Source organism: Microtus pennsylvanicus, chromosome 8, assembly GCF_037038515.1.
Source record: "Microtus pennsylvanicus isolate mMicPen1 chromosome 8, mMicPen1.hap1, whole genome shotgun sequence".
In the NCBI taxonomy this organism is placed as follows: domain Eukaryota; kingdom Metazoa; phylum Chordata; class Mammalia; order Rodentia; family Cricetidae; genus Microtus; species Microtus pennsylvanicus.
In genome coordinates, this window is record NC_134586.1 from 92,690,137 (window position 1) to 92,707,101 (window position 16,965).

Consider the following 16,965-nt stretch of genomic DNA (forward strand, 5'->3'; position numbering starts at 1 on the left):
TCTTGAGGCAGCTAATTAAGAATTAGATGAGTTTGTTCTTTAGAATCAGCTAGACTCAACCATTTTAATTTATATTAATAATGGAAATATAAATTAAAGATATAATATAATATAATAAAGGGAAAAGTCAGATGTACTCATGGGGAGTCCTGTATTAGGACAGAATAGAGATTATTATTCTTTAAATTTTGTTTAACATGTATTTATTTTATTTTATGTGTATGATAGTTTTTTTTTTTTTACTGTGGATGTGTACTGTGTACATCCTATGAAACTATAGCTCGGTCGAGATTGCCCCTTAGAGGGCTCAGTGCATTAGCTGTGTGCCTTAGACATGACCTCCACTAGGTTGCCGTGAACTGGCTGCTGGTTGGAGTAGAGCTTAGTCAATTGACATTTACATCCTGTTGTTTCTGTTTCCTGAAGCCCAAGACAAAGTTTCTACTTTGAATTATTCAGAGAATCCCCCAAATGCAGCGTGTTTTCCTGGCTTTCTATATGTGGTAGTAAAGCTCATCTTCTTTCATTTGCGAGGCTCATGAGTGCCCCATATTTGGGAAATATCTTTTTAAATGGTGACATTTTAGACAGTGAGGGTACCTCAGCTTTTGTCTCCTTACATTATTTTCTTTCACTTAATAGAAATATCGACCAGCTCTTGAAGCACTCTTAATGTTCTATCTAGAATCTCAAGCATACAGTGCATGCACTATTAGTGGTGGAATCGAGTAGTGGGCTTTGGATGTCTGCTGACATTCCGAAGGGCCTCCTTTGCCTCTGTGCTCCTGATGGCATGTGCTCATCGCTGGTTACAAGCCAACCCTATTATGATGAATTACTCTTCAATATTATTTATTATTTTCTTTTTAGAAATTGAAAATAGTTTTTTTCATACAATATCTTCTGGTTATAATTTTCCCTCCTCCAACTCCTCCCAGATCCTCCTTTAGTTTTAATAGTTCCACTATTAAATTTGCTTAAAAACCTTGAAATCTGGGACTGTGTAGGTGATTTATTTTTGTAACTTTAAATATGTAGTTAAGTAAAATAATGGAGCAGGAAATACGAATTTTCCAAAATGGAGATGTATATAGAAGAGATGACTTGAGCCTAAAAGTTTGTATCAACTAAGTGAGTCATTAGACACAGCTGAACCGAGCATCTGTATGGCAGCAGGGGTGGGGGCTGCCGCCATGCCCATCTGTTAGATATGCACTCCTGTGGCTCCGACTGAGTACTCCTCACACCACCCTCAGGTTGAGCATGGTCTCCAGTCTGTGCTAATCACAGGCCTCCTTACTGTCATGGGTGTTGTGTCTGTTTACATGTGTTTACATGCCAGTTTCTTCTCCTGCATGTTGTATATGTTATTAACAGTTTGTACTTCGAAATACATGCCAGTATTTTCTGCTTTGGTAAGAATGGTTCCAACTGAACACCTAAGTAAACCAGAAATAGTAGATCTTGTGTTCACACAGTTGAAAACCAGGACCTGTTGCTATCACAGTGGGCTTTGTGTAAGCTGTAGTGTCTTTGCCTTTTGCTGAGGGAGCAGGGTTTAGCCACAGTTGCTAAGCCTAATTCCGCATCAGTTGTCGTCAATTGATGCTTAGTGATACCATTTCCTCCCTTTGTATTCTAGTGCTCAGCCTGCGGAGAGGGATGCTACAGACACCCGCCTCACCTTTGAGGCTGCTGTTGGCTTTAGCTTAAAAAGAAATTTTGGTTTAAATTTGGAAACAATGAAATTTTTATTTATTTATTTTTATGAAAATCCTGCTGTCAAAATGCAAAGCTCTCCGCTTTCCTGTCGTCTTAGTGGTCAGTGTACACTTTGCTCCTGTGCTCATCTACCTGCTTCTGTGCAGTCCTTTTGACTGTGTGCTCGAGAGCATCATTCTATCACAGACGCTCCCGTGAGCTTCAGCTTTTCAGACATGTGAGATCCTTAGTGCACTTGTCTCTGGAGAACTGCGGAGCATGTAGGGCCTGGGCACAATGCTCTGACGCATTTACAGAATTCACTGAATGTTATGTGATGAACATTTGCTTTGTTCTAGTTTATGCACCAACTAAGTAGTTAGGATAACATCTGGTTCTGTCTCTCTGACTGTGATGCCTGTTCTCTTTTCATGGTCTTATAGGAAAACACATATTTAAGAAAATGATGGAACTCATTATTAGAGCAGTGAATGCCAGGGCACTCAGCATACTCCCACATTCACACTGTCTTCATGCTCTTCCTTTAGGAGCATTCTGTTATTTGAAAGGTTGGGTTCAAGTGTGTCAGGGTCAGAAATCCCCTATCACTCTTTCCTGGTTCTACTGCTTTACATCAGTTCATTACTTGGTAATCTTAGAAAGCTCAGAGACAAGTTCTATTTCCTTGCACCTTGCAGATTGAACACAGGTTCCATCACTGCCCCTCAGATGGGCTTCATTATTGAAGAACTAGTTAGTGAACACAGGGAGCAGAGTAAATAATTGACGAAGTCACTTTTTGGTAAACTCTTAGCTTTGTTGCAGGTCTCTAGAGGACTCGGGGCATTGATCACTTAGGAAAGGTGAAGGTGGTAACTTTTCTGTTGTTTGGACAACTGACTTTGTCAGTCTCACCTGTGTCCTGGGAAGTGGTGACACTAGCTTGTGTATTTTGCATTGGGACTTTAGCTTATGTGGTATTAAACCTGGTGCACTATAGTGAACATAAGGATTAGCTGTAACTGTTCCATTTTAACCATGGTAGCCCTAGCATAAAACCATGATGCTAAATCTGCTGAGCTCTGCAGTAAGAAACATGGTAGGTGCTAGTCTGGTCTCTTAAGATAGTCACAGTCTTGCCAGGACAATTATAGAGAAAAAAATTAAAGTAACATTTTAATATTAAAAAGAAAAGCTCAGGAAGAGAGATTTGTAACTGTAGTATTGGGGAGTAGTATTCTTGGAACTAAATTTGCACATTGAAGCTTGGGTTCTTACAGAGCAGTTGGACTTATAGCAAATCAGTTTAGCAAAAGTTCCCATTTGAATAGATGTAAGATAGTGCAAAAAGAAATTAATATGCTATCACTATGTGGTGAAATCAAGATTTCATTCATTTGTCAGAATTTTGACTGGCAATGTTTCCATTTAGAAGTACAGACGTGTGTTTGAGCAAATGAAGTACTAGTGTATGAGATAATGTACTCGAGGAAGAGATTTCTCCTTGCAGCCTCTCTGGGTGACATGCGCTGATGTGCAGTTCATATTCAGACACTGAATATGTGCAAATGCAGTAGCCACCAGGGAGGGCATAGTACTGTCATTTACCAGATAGATGAGCATGTGTATGCAAAGTCGCTGGACTTCCTTTGAAGAGGACTCTCTGGTTCTGACAAATACTTGGACAGTTGGACTTTTCTTATTCCTCTGGCAGTCATCAAGTGAGCCTGGTCCAGCAGGCAGGGCAGAGCTTTGCCTCCCTCTTGGCTATGTTAGGAAAGGAATGGACAGCCCAATGAATGAATTGATATTCAATTATATGGCAGAATGTAATATAGCTGGGTTATAATTGTTGTCTGAGAAGAAAACATTGTTACTACTGCACTGTACTTCTTTATAGTTCTTTACCAAAATTGTGGATTCAGCTCATTTGGGGCTTTCTTCATGCAATTTGCCGCTTTATTAGTTTTTATAATATACTTTGTGTGATTGAGTATTTTCTCTGTGAAGACTAATGATTAGAGATAGTTATGGGAGTGCCTGTTCTAATTTACTTTGTATCCAGTTTTGAGTTGATTAAATACTTTGGCTTTCATTGTCAGTGTGAAAAATCCATCTGGCTGGAAATCTCTGTACTAAATTTGTTCATGTCTACAAGAGAGTAAAGTTGTTTCAATAATTTTTGTTTCATCCATTTCCCATATGTTATGTTTATATCTTTACATCTTGTTTTTGGTCTTAATTTTTCTCTGAAGTTTTATTACTTTCCAACCTGTACATCTGTGTAGGTGTAGAAAGTGAGATGGAAGCTTATCGTTTTCATTTTGATTGTATTTCTCTTTGATACAGAGTAGGTGTTAGACTAATTTTGTTAAATGATGAATCCATGAAGGACAAGTGGGAAGATGGGAGCTTGTGTGATTAATCTTGTTAGAGCCCACAGCTGTTTTCACAACTTCACTAAACTGTGGACTCTTGTGAGTCAGCACTACGCACATCTCACTCGAAGCTTTTCCTTGGGCTTTGCATATTAAACACTAATAAATATTTGTACAGTGAATACACACTTGAAATATTGCTCCTGTTCTGTGAGAGGCTGAGACTGATTCTAGTGGTTAAAAAAAATCAGGAAATAAAATCCTTAGATCTAAGAAAACATTGTTTTAGTTCATTCTGGCAATTTAGCTGGTCTGTAAGCACAACATGACCATGTTCTTAGAAGACCATCTGTTTTGACCACTGCTGTACTGCAAAGCGCTGTGTATTTGCTTTTTACAGACACAAAGTAGAGAGAGGTGGGGCAGAAAGGTAGATTCTTCACCTCCCTGGGGCGTGTACACAGGGCCACACAGACCTGGATAACAAAAGGTCAGTCCCTAAGAGAAAGGCACAGCACATTTTGTTAATCAGTGACTTTCTCTTGCAAGGGAGGGAAAATGAGCTGTATTTGGAAAGAAAAAAAAATATTGGTTTTCTGTTGTCTAACAGGTTCTGTAGGCAGATTCTGGAGAGCAGATCCTATTTATTTAATTCTCTTTTTTGTTGGTTTTTGTTAGTACTTCCAGGATCTCATCCACCTCATCCTGAGGTCTTAGAGCAAGTCAGTTTCTCTGCTGACAAACACTAGGTGCCAGAAACTGTGGGAGTGGAATAAGGGTGATGATTGATAACTGTCAGGACAGCCATGCAGAATTGTGATTGGACACAAAGGTTGTAATCTAGTAGTAATAGGCCACAGGCAAGGCCCGCATGGACTCTCTGTCATCCTTTGTGGTCTTTCTGTCAGCATCCTCCACCACAGATATGTGTGATTAGACCCAGTGGCAAGAGAGTCATTATAGGTGAAGAACCTTGTAGGATGCATGGCTCTCTTTGGAGTAGGAGCCCTAATTTTCTGACCTCCTTGTGGGAGAGGATTTCTGGTTCCTGTGACTCCCTTTTGGGGAGAGTAATGGGCTGGGATAGAGCAGGAGAAGGTCAGAGACACATTGCTTTAGGTGTTTGTCAGTTCGAAGTCACCATTGTAAGGTGATGTACCTTGGGGTGCGGTGTTAATGTTCTCAGCTCCAACAGATACAAAAGAAGGGAAGCAAGGCTGTTTCTTAGACTGTGTCCATGGAGTTCTAAGAGCAGGTGATCTGGGGTGGGCTTCCTTGTGGCTTGTGAGCACCAGGTGCTCCTGCCCTCGGCATATTCATCTGCTTAGATTACATGGTCCTAGTGTGAGGACATGCACATAGAATAAACCAGCGGTGTGTCTAGCTTTCATTTGTTTTGGTTGTCTACTTTCTGACTTATCTTGTATGCATATTGAGGCACACAGTTCCTGCCTGTGAGCACTAAGGGCAGTGACATTTGTTTCCCCTCACTGCTATGCCGGGGAACAGAGAGCAAGGGCAAACTTCATTTCCACACTTTTTTTTCAATTGTGAAAATTTCCTTGCCGGGCGGTGGTGGCGCACGCCTTTAATCCCAGCACTCGGGAGGCAGAGGCAGGCCTGGTCTACAAGAGCTAGTTCTAGGACAGGAACCAAAAGCTACGGAGAAACCCTGTCTCGAAAATTCAAAAAAAACCAAAAAAAAAAAAAACCCAACAAAAACCCAAAACAACAACAACAAACAAAACAAAACAAAAAAACAAAGAAAATTTCCTGGGTCTTGGGGAACTTCTTGTTTATTTTATATATTATATTGTTCTTTATTTTATATATTTATTTTACATGTTTGACTTAAAATAAATTCAGCACAAATGTTTTTATTTAGCCGGGGCACGATGAACTTAATCCTGATTGGAGGTCATCTCCTGAGAAGAGGAAGAAAATAAAAGGTGAGTGCGTGTAAGAATTATGTCTGTCACAGCTTTACATGTCCCCTTTTATCACTTACGTATTCTTTAGATATAAAAAGCCTCTAGACTCTCCTGCGTCACCTTGGAATTACCAAAGAATTATAGCAAGGCATGTGTGTGTTTTTTTTTTAAGTTTTTCTTTGTTTGCTAGGTTTTTCTCTCTAAATTTATATACACTTTCATATTTGAAATAATTTGTTTTGTAAAGTGAGCAAGATATACTATTAAGTGAAAGTAATTTTTAAATAGTAGATTGAAACTAAAGAAATGAGAGCTCCTTTGACTTTTTTGCTCTAGATATATGATCTTTTTCATGGGCTATTGAATTTGGTTTGCAAGTACTTTATTAAGAACTTCAGTTTACAGTTTTCTCTTTTGTCCATCCTTACTGTGATTTGGTGTCAGGCTAATTCTGGCATGATGGGAGGCGTTTGCTGCTGTTCTTTTCCCCGAGACTTTAATAACATTCCCTCTTGTTTATCTGAGATCACTCTGAGTGCACATGCAAAAGCTTATAGCTATAAACTTTCATTTTAATAAAAACCACCTTTGCTGGATCTCAAAGATTCTAAGTTGTGCTTTTATTTTTATGTAATTCTAGGAATTTAAAAAATTTCCTTCCTAATTTCTTTAGTGGTGTGCTTATCCTTCAGGAACGCTCAGTCTGTGGATTCTGTGGTTTCTTTGGTTTCCCAGCTGTTGAAATCTCCCTTACTATACCATGATCGAATAAGATGCAAGAGATGGTTTTATTTTAAGTTTTATAAACTTTATTATTTTTCTTTTCTTTTTTATTTTATTGTTTTAATTTATTTTACATTCCAACTACAGTTCACCCTCCTTCCTTTCCTCTTGTTCCCCCTTCACTGTCTCTCTCCACCCCCCACCCACTCCTCAGAGAGGGTAAGTCAACAAAGCCTGGCTTTTCAAGTTAAAGCAGGACCAAACCCCTACCCCCTGTTTCAAGGCTGAGCAAGATATATCATCATAGGGAACGGGCTCCAAATAGCCAGCGCATGCGCCATCTGGTTCCTATGCTGGAAGCCCCACAAACAGACCAAGCTACACAACTGTTCCCCACGTGCAGAGGCCTAGTTCAGTCCAATGCAGGCTCCCCAGCTGTTAGTCCAGAGTCCATGAGCTCCAGCTCAGGTCAGCTGGAGATGATTTTATTTCTTGTTTTCGTTTTTGATAAGATTTGTTTTGTAACCTAATACATAATCTATTTTAGAGACAGCTCCATGGGCTGTTGAGAAGAATGCCTATTCCAGAGATGTGAGGTGGAATGTATTTAGATGTCTGTTCAATCTATTCGATATGGTGAAGTTTGACTCTGAAGTTTATGTATTAATTGGTTTTGAAGGGGTGTGTGTGGATGATCTGTCTGTTGATTTAGTGAGGTATTAAAATAGCATATTGTTGAATCTGGACCTGTCTCATCTGTTTATTGTCTAATAGTTTTATTTTTGAAGTTGTGTTCACTAATGTTCAGTTCATGTACTTATAACTTTTGCATATTCTGCATGGATTGTTTCCATTATTAGTATATAGTAGTCTCTTAAAAATTTCTTTGACGAATTTGGACTCGATGTCCCCTTTATCAGATTTGGGTATAGTTCCTCTTGCTTGTTTTGGATTATAGTATTTTCAGCCTTTTATATGAGATGTGTTTTTTAGACAACCAAATGATACATCTTGGCTCTTACTCCAACCAGCAACTGAGTTTTTAATTGAAAAGTTATGGCCATTTATCTTTAGTCTTTTTTAGAATGATTTATTTATTTTTATTGTATGTACATTAGTGTTCTGCCTGCATGTGTGTCTGTGTGAAGCTGTCGATGTCTCAGAACTGAAGTTACAGACAGTTGTGAGCTGCCATGTGAGTGCTGAGAACTGAACCTGGGTCCTTTGGAAGAGAAGCCTGTGCTCTTAACCACTGAACCATCTGTTCTGCCTGTATCTCTGTTTTTGTTATTAGTAGTGGTGTGCTGATTTGTGTGGTTTTGTGGGTTACTCACCTAGTTGGTCCGATTATTGTTGGCTTTTTCTTTCTCCCTTTGTTCATTTCAGGGATTTCCTGAGTTGGACATGGCTGATTCTTTTTCTTTTATTCTTCTCTTCCTCTCATGAAATTTACTCTTTCCTATGCTCTTATGATTAAAGCTGCCCTTATGTGTAGGCCTCCATTAAGTACCTTCTGCAGAGCTGGCTAGGTACTTAGGAATTTTTTCAGTTGACACTTACCTTGAAATGCCTTCTTTTCTCTATTGATTTTTTTAAAGATAACTTTATTGGATGGAGTAGTCACAGCTGGCAGCTATTTATTTCCAGGCCTTCACACATCTCTTTGTTCCATTCTGCTTTCTTCTGCTCAGAGGTTGGACAGGAGTTCTGTTTTTTGCCTTTGAGAGTGAAGTTTTAATTCTTGTAACTTTTCATATTGTTTGTGTGTTAGCTTTAGCATCTTGAATACAATATGTAACGGAGTTGGTTGGTTTTCAGTTCAGGTTTCTTTGGGACTGTAGCTGCCCTCATGCCTTTCCTTTATTCTGCTGTACTTTGATTGACTAGGCTGTCTCTGCCGTCATTTATGTCTTCTTTCCCCTTCTGGCACATGGTGTTTATGTTTTGTTGCTTCATCATTTCCCAGCGTTCCTGCATTTGAAGTCATGATCATTTATTTATTTTTCTTTTTTGTTGCTATCTGAATGTAGTAGTTTTTTTCTTTTCTTTTTTCTTTTTTTTTAAATTCCACCTGCTTGGAACATAAGCCCCAGATGCAAGCATGATTCTAGAAACTTCTAATTTAAACAAACTGTCTGAGGCTTCCATCTGAAGAAATGTGTTAGGGTCGCCCCCCCCCCTTTTAATTAGTGAGTGTTTTTCAGTCTGACTAACTAGTTTAAACATCTTTTCTTTTTGAGTTTAAGTATATTTTAAATATCTTCTCTTTTTGAGTTTAAGCATGCTTTAAATATTATGACTTACTCTTATAGGCGTCATCGTTAAGCAATATCATATCCATTGTGGAATAATCATCATTAAAAATGTGCTATGAAATCATAACAAAATATCATTACATTTCCTTTTAAATCCCTCAGTTTGGTAAACCATAATTCATTTTATTATCAGAATTCTTTATTGAATTTTTTTCTCTGTTAATTAAATGTTTAGGAGCATATCTCCCTGGAAGCTGTTATTTTTTAATATTATTCATTTTTGATTTTTAAATGTCTCTGAAAGTGATAGGAATACATTTTAAAAGATCTTTTATAACATTGTATCTCTAAGATTTATATACCTCTACTTCTCAATTTACTATGCTGAAAATGGTTGTCTATCTCTTTCTTGAGTATATAATTATGTCTTTGATGAATTGTGTGCTGTCCTGTGTCGTGTCCCCACACCCCTGCCCCTTGGTTTCCAACCCAGGGTCTTACAAATGCTAAGGAAGAGTTCAGCACTGAACTCCAGTTGACAACTGTGTGTCTTTGTTTTGAAGAGAAGACCTTTCTTTGCTTTCTTTTATAGCTTTATAGCTTTGCCTGGTCATTGCCACTTAGGCATTTCTTGAATGAATTACTGTACCTTTTCTATCTTTACCTGGGTAAGAATTTGAAGGATGGTTTCAGGTTTATTTTTTTTTCTTCCTTTTTTAAGGCATCTTTGAAGTCCCCAAATATGAAATAGCTTGGAGTTTAAAATATTACGTTAAGTGTTTTGCACTTAAACCACGTTTGCAGATGTACTCACAGCTTCTCTCCCTCTAGATAAAGAGTCCTTCTACCCACTGATTGATGTCAATTGGTGGGCAGATGGCGCAGTGACCTTGGCTCGGTGCTCTGGTGCATTAACTGTCTCATCAGCGAAAACCTTGAAGAATTTACTGGGAAAATCTTGTGAATGGTTTGAGCCGTCCCCACAAGTCACTGCTACCCACGATGGGGGTTTCTTAAGTTTGGAGGTGAGCTTTCTCTCTTTGAGAATACATGGGCACTAAACTGACTATTTGGCTTTTTAATTGTGTGTGATACTGTTCTCTGTTGGAATAGAAGGCTGTTATTGAAATAAAATATTGAGTCTAATGTGATAAACCCCATCACCATGAATCAAATGCATTGCATTGCTAAGAGAATAAAGAACATTTATAGCAATTTTGTTTCCTTTAAAACATTTCATCTTTGCTGGACATGATAGATTTTTCTTTATCTCTGGGATGAATCATTTGAAAATGTAGAATGCTATCATTACTTCCTGGTTAGGAACTACTTAATGTTTATATTATTATTTCTTCTAAGTATGGTAACCTAAAGTTTTTTCCTTTCAGAAAAAAGTTGTTATTGTGAAAGAGTTGAAAGTAGAGACTCTTTCTTTTTTCTTTCTTTCTCTCTCTCTCTCTCTCTCTCTCTCTCTCTCTCTCTCTCTCTCTCGTTTTCTTTTCTTTCTTTCTTTCTGTTTTTTTTTTTTTGGGAAAAAAAAGTTTCTCTGTAGCTTTGGAGCCTGTCCTGGAACTAGCTCTTGTACACCAGGCTGGCCTCGAACTCACAGAGGTCCACCTGCTTCTGCCTTCTGAGTGCTGGGATTAAAGGCATGCGGCTCCACTGTTCAGCAAGGCTGTTTCTCTATAGCTGCATTTGCTTGTTTAGAGTTCTTATTTCTTTCAGGGGTGCAGTCTTTTGCAGCTTTACTTCTGCGGGCACAGTGAAAGGCATTCTTAGGTCTGAAGTTTATCATCCAATCAAAGATCTTCCTTACAGAAAACCATGGATTCAATATCAACCCAGTTCTATTAAGTCTCAGTGGAATTGTCCTAGCAACCAGCCCTTCACCAATCAGCCCTTCACCCTCAGCATTTGTGAAACTGGTGGGCAGGGATATCCTAAGATTGTTCCTGGCAACAAAAATAAATACCTTCGTGCCATTTTCTAAATTATCTTCTTGTTTTTCTACGGCAAGTACAGACATATTAAAAGTTAAAGAAACTCATATTTCTAATTTTTTACTTCTGTGAACTAGTTATAGATATTTATATTAATGTCCTGTTTTAAAAGTGGTTTTCAGCTTTAAAGATTTGGAAACCATATAAATGTGTATATTTTAGGCCTTTGATTTTCTTTGTTTCCTTTGGATCCGTTGTGAATGACACATAATGAATCAAACCAGAGTATAATTAAATTAAGTTTTTCATTGCCTCTTAAAAATCTGTCTTTTGTTTCCTATAATTAATTTTACATCTCTCTTTTCAATTTAGTGTGAAATTAAACTTGCCCCCAAACGATCTCGTGTGGAGATGAGGGCTGGGGAAGAAGATGAAGGAGAAGAGGATTCTGACTCTGATCATGACATGTCTGCCAAGGCTCGCTATTTTGGTTACGTCAAACAAGGTCTTTACTTAGTGACAGAGATGGAGAGGTTTGCACCTCCAAGGAAACGGCCGCGAGCTATTACTAAGAACTACCGCCTTGTGAGTCTGCGCTCCACAACTCCTGAGGAGCTTTATCAGAGAAAGGTGAGCCATCCTGCTGCTCCTTGCTGTGTTTATTGCAGAGCTATACTATTTCAATAAGAAAAGAAATTCAAGGAGGGCATGTGCATGTCGTCTCTGACACGTTAGAAATACCAGTTCTGTAAGCTTTTAGAATGATGCCTTCTTTCTAACTGAGTAATCAGAATCAAAGCAATGGATACAGAACTCAGGGGCTGGAAGATAGCCCAGAGGACTAAGCATGAGGTCAGAGTTCACATGCCAGCATTCAGTTTAATGCCTGGTGGGCATGCAGTCTGCATGGAACTCAGTGCTCCTGAGGTGAAGCTGGAATCCCCAAGCCAGTTAGCTAGAATAGTTGAATCCATGAGCTCTGAGTTCAAGTGAGAGACCTTGCCTTAGTGTGTAAGGTAGAAAGCAACTGAAGAAGATATTTATCTTGTTTTGGCCTGCAAGCATGTGTGCCTTACACACACACACACACACACACACACACACACACACACACACACAAGAAAACAATTCACGCTGTTTAGTTATCCACTTTGTGGCCTAAATTTTTTCATTACATTTATTTATTTAATTTATTTAGCGTGTGTGTGTGTGTGTGTGTGTGTGTGTGTGTGTGTGTGTGTGTGTGTGTTTGAGTGGTTCCATGGTGCATATTTGAAGGTCAGAGGACAACGTGCAGGATTCAGTTCTCTTTTTCCACTATGATTAAATTTAAGTTGTCAGACTTGGCGCCAAGCATCTTTACCCACTGAGCCATCATTGGTCCTACCCTGAGGTTTTTGCTACCTCTTTGTGTTTTCAGTTGTCCCTCTTACCTGCCCTTAGGTACAGCTCTCTACTACATCACAGATGGTGAGGGAAGCATTCAGCAGCTGCCCTGGAAGCCTGTGTGGCCAACACCACCTCTCAGAATGACTCGCTGTGCTCTGGCAATTGTTTAAATGATGTTGATCTGAACCAGACTACTGCCTACTCTGGTCTCAGTTTTGTGACCATTTGACTGTATAAGCTAAAACTTTTATCATATTTGTTAAAGTGCAAAAGGAAGTCAGGAGACTTAGCTGCTTCTTAGAATTCTAGGTGCTTCTGGTAACATTGCATGTGCATTCATAACTTGTCGCATAGGTCACGTGACTGTCTTGACCCTTCCTCTAACCAGAACAGCCTCATGGGTAATTCATGTCTGTTTCTTTGACAAAGATTGAAAGTGAAGAGTATGAAAAAGCCTTGTCTTTGGCTCACACGTACGGCCTGGATACCGACCTTGTCTATCAGAGGCAGTGGAGGAAGTCAGCTGTCAACATTGCTTCAATTCAGAATTACTTGGTATGTGTCAATATTTGTGGTAACTTGATGAAATTAATATTTATGGATTATCTTTTGTTTATAGAGTATTTCACACTGCTAATTTTTGTAAAGAAGTGCTACCTTGGAAAAATTGTCAGAACATCTTTTTTCTGCAGCAGGATTTTGATGCTATAGATATGAAATGTACACTTTCCAATAAACCAGTCATCTCTGTGATTATTTCCATTATTGAATTTCTCTTCATTGGTCAGGACCTACTTAAGAACCATTAGGAGAATCTCAGTGATGAGATTTGCATTTCTGCTAACCAGAGATTAATGATAAAGAGGTGAAGAGAACTTGAAGGAACCTTCACACCAAGAGGCTTCATTTAGGAGAAGAACAGTTGGGACAGATTGCATGGAAAGATGTTCTAGGATTGTTTTGGACCTCACTGATCTCTAATGATTTGAGATGGGGAGAGAAGCTGGCCGGCTCCTGCCTGGGTGCCAGTAAGTTGAGGTGGGGTTCAGAAAGTTTAAGTCCTAGCAAGCAGTACATGCCCCAGAAGCAGGATATAGGTCAGATTTGGCAAGTTGGTAGAGACAATGGCCAGTATTGGCAAGAATAACTTTTTAAAGAACAGCTTACCATGATTTTGTATGATATGAGTTTGACCTCACAGTCAAATTAAGATGTAACCACGGTACATGGTGCTCTTGTAGTTCTGTTTTGAGGCTAAGTATGTTTTCCACTCTGGAAAATACCTGATTTTACTCCTGAACTTTATATTCTCTTCTGTACAACCAGAACACAATCTAGAGGCAGCTACAAAAGATCATTTTTTATACTTCTAGAAAAGGGTAAGAGAGCTTTGTGTTTCACTGTGGCTCATCAGAGTTAAACAGAATGATGCAGGTGCAAATTTCTTGGTGTGGACCCAAGGCCACCACCCATCCCCAGTTCTTTCTCCACACCTTCCAGCCTTTTCTTCTAACCCATGTCTATTCCTTTGTGACTCCCACTGATCACCAGAGCTGTTCTCTGCCAGGGACCCATAGTTGTCACCATTCTCGGCTTGGGCTCAGACTCAAGTATCTGTGTAGAAGAGGAAGAGGAAGGCTGTAAGGAGGTAGAAGATTAGGGAACTAAGGTTCTTCTAGACACAGCAAGTCTGATTCATGTGTGAACTCGCAGACATGCACAAGTCCCACACAGGTCCAAACCACACAGGATCTTAGCACTGAGAAGGAAGTAGACACAAGGTCCCACCCCTAACCAAGAAGCTATTTGTAACTTATACCTGATGGGAAAGGGAAAATCAGTTTTTTCTTATGGATGTCACTAAGTGTATCAATGACACTCCAGGGCAAGCCACGCCCAGCAGTAGTTCCTGTGGCACCACTAAGTGTATCAATGACACTCCAGGGCAGGCCACGCCCAGCAGTAGTTCCTGTGGCACCACTAAGTGTATCAATGACACTCCAGGGCAGGCCACGCCCAGCAGTAGTTCCTGTGGCACCACTAAGTGTATCAATGACACTCCAGGGCAGGCCACGCCCAGCAGTAGTTCCTGTGGCACCACTAAGTGTATCAATGACACTCCAGGGCAGGCCACGCCCAGCAGTAGTTGTTCAACACGTAAAGGACTACACTTTTTTTTTTTCCACGTAGTGTTTTCATTTTGGTACTTTTTCTTATTGGTTCCCATCACCTTTGGAGAGACAAACACAGAAAGACACGGAGCTGAGTTGGTAGGGGAGTCTGGAGCATCTGGAAGGAGTTGGGGATGGAGAAACAATATGATGAGTATATTGTATGAAAAGTTTAAACAAACAAACTAAAAATCCTGAATGCTGCTTGGACTCACACCTCCCATATCCAGTTGCATTCACCAATAGTGAACTGAGTTTGTGGTTTTTAGATCGTCATCAAGGAGCTACCTAGGACCAAGTTCTTTAGTGACCCTAATACAAAAGGTCTAGTTATTATCTATAATTATCTAGTTATTACCTATAATTCCAGATAGCAGTCATCTGGTTTTATATGATGCCATCTGTTGTTAAATTCCTGTGTATTTTTCTTTGTATGTAGAGCAAAATAAAGAAGCGGTCCTGGGTTCTCCATGAGTGTTTGGAGAGGGTTCCTGAAAATGTGGATGCTGCCAAGGAGCTGCTACAGTATGGCTTGAAAGGCACCGACCTGGAGGCTCTCGTGGCGATAGGGAAGGGGGCGGACGATGGCAGGTTAGTTTTGGCGATTTATGCTCACCACAAAGTTGATGTGGAGCAAAGGTCAGCTGAGGCATTGGGCCAGGTAGCTATAAAGGCACACTGTTGAAGCTGTTGCAGTTGGCCAGGGCTTGCTTTTCTTTCGGTCACATATATTTGCCGGTGGTGGTTTGGTGCTAAGGGCACATCACGCTCCATACATACTCACTAAATGCTGGGGCTTGTGGCACCAACAGGGTTGGCTTCACATGTCAGCCTGTGGAGTCCTACTAAATACTTTTAGTGGTTACCTGGAGCTCACCAACTCCACGTGGACTGGGAATGAACAAGCATGGGATCAAACTGGTCCCTCTGAATGTGGTTGACAGTTGGGGCAGACTGAGGGGCCAATGACAATGGCACTGGAATTTATCTCTACTGCATGTACTGGCTTTTGGGGATCCTATTCTCTTTGGATGCATACTTTGCTCAGCCTGGATGTAGTCGGGAGGGCCTTTGACTTCCCACAGGGCAGGGTGCTTTGCCCTCTCTTAGGACTGGAGGGAGTTGGGGGGAAAAATGGGTGGGGGGAGTGGGAGGGAAGTGGGAGGAAGTGGCAAATTTGATTGGTATTATTTTTAAAGTAATAAAAAATAAAATAATAAAAAAGAAAGTACCCACAGACATTTAACACTAAGTGCTAGTTAGTAATATAATAATAGTGTTAAATTGTTGGATAAGCTATTGCTTACACAACATTTGGGACTTCATTGAGATATAAATGATAGTATATACCTGATAATTAAAGCATTTTAATGAGACTAACATTTTTTTACTCTGTTAAGATCATAAATCATGTGATATTCCTATCTATGAAATGCAAATCAAAATCACATAACTTATTATTTAAATCTAGTTATAATGGTTGTTATAAAAATAGCAAGTGTTAGTGACACTGAGAAAGAAAAACTCTTATGCAATTTTAGGGAGAATGTAAATTGATATAACCACCATAGAAAATGAAATATAGGTTCCTCAAGAATTACAGAAGAGAAATACCAGATGATCTAGTAATTCTGTTAGTGTATATTTATAAAAAGGAAATGAAAATGTATACCCCTATTTAAAACCACATTGTTCACAGTTGCTGAGACATGGAATCAACTAAGATGTCTATCTATAAATAAGCAGATAAAGAAAGTGCGGCACATTCACACAATAGAATACTAGAATCATTATTTTGGCCATAACAGTCAGAAAGCTGGGGGCTGAAGGAATGACTCAGTGGTTAAGAGCACTCACTGCTGTGCAGAGATCCTGAGCTTGGTTCCCAGCATGCACGCCATACACACTCACTGATGTGCAGAGGTCCTAAACTGGGTTCCCAGCATGCACACTGTATACCTCACAATGGCCTTTAACTCTAGTTTCAGGGGATCCAATCACATGTGCTCAGGAACGTGTGTGTGCGCGCTCGTGCGTGCGCATGTGCGCGCACACACACACACACACAACTAGTCTTCAAATCACAAATAGATGAGTGCTTACTGCTTTAGTAGATGACCTGGGTTTGGTTCTCAGATGCAAATGGTGTCTTAGAACTGCTTGTAACTTCAGTTCTAGGGATCTGATGGTCTCTTCTGGCCTCCACAGGTACCAGGTGTGTTCATGGTACACATAGGTAGATGCAGGCACTCATACATACAAATAACATGACATAAATAAATCATAGAAAAGAGGGGACAAAGGCTTGTTATTTGTAGCAAGGTAAATGGAACTGAGTGTCAGTCACAAGGCTGAGTGAGGTAACTGATGCTGCATGTGGACTTAGCTCCCATGTGCAGGAGAGAAGAACTGAGCTCTCTTAGCCAGTGAGAGGAACAGTGGGTCCCAGAGCAGAAGGACGGGAAAGGGGAACGGAG

At 39.8% G+C, this 16,965-nt stretch overlaps 1 protein-coding gene across 1 annotated transcript in view; it reads left to right on the forward strand.

Moving 5' to 3' along the window:
- Positions 1 to 16,965, forward strand: part of Nbas (NBAS subunit of NRZ tethering complex) — a 327,757-nt gene that overhangs the window by 61,878 nt on the left and 248,914 nt on the right. Inside the window, exons 13-17 of the mRNA XM_075984028.1 lie at positions 5,965 to 6,028; positions 9,820 to 10,013; positions 11,301 to 11,558; positions 12,747 to 12,872; positions 14,928 to 15,079. Of these exons, the coding sequence (XP_075840143.1) occupies positions 5,965 to 6,028; positions 9,820 to 10,013; positions 11,301 to 11,558; positions 12,747 to 12,872; positions 14,928 to 15,079 (794 nt within the window). The remainder of the gene's footprint in view (positions 1 to 5,964; positions 6,029 to 9,819; positions 10,014 to 11,300; positions 11,559 to 12,746; positions 12,873 to 14,927; positions 15,080 to 16,965) is intronic.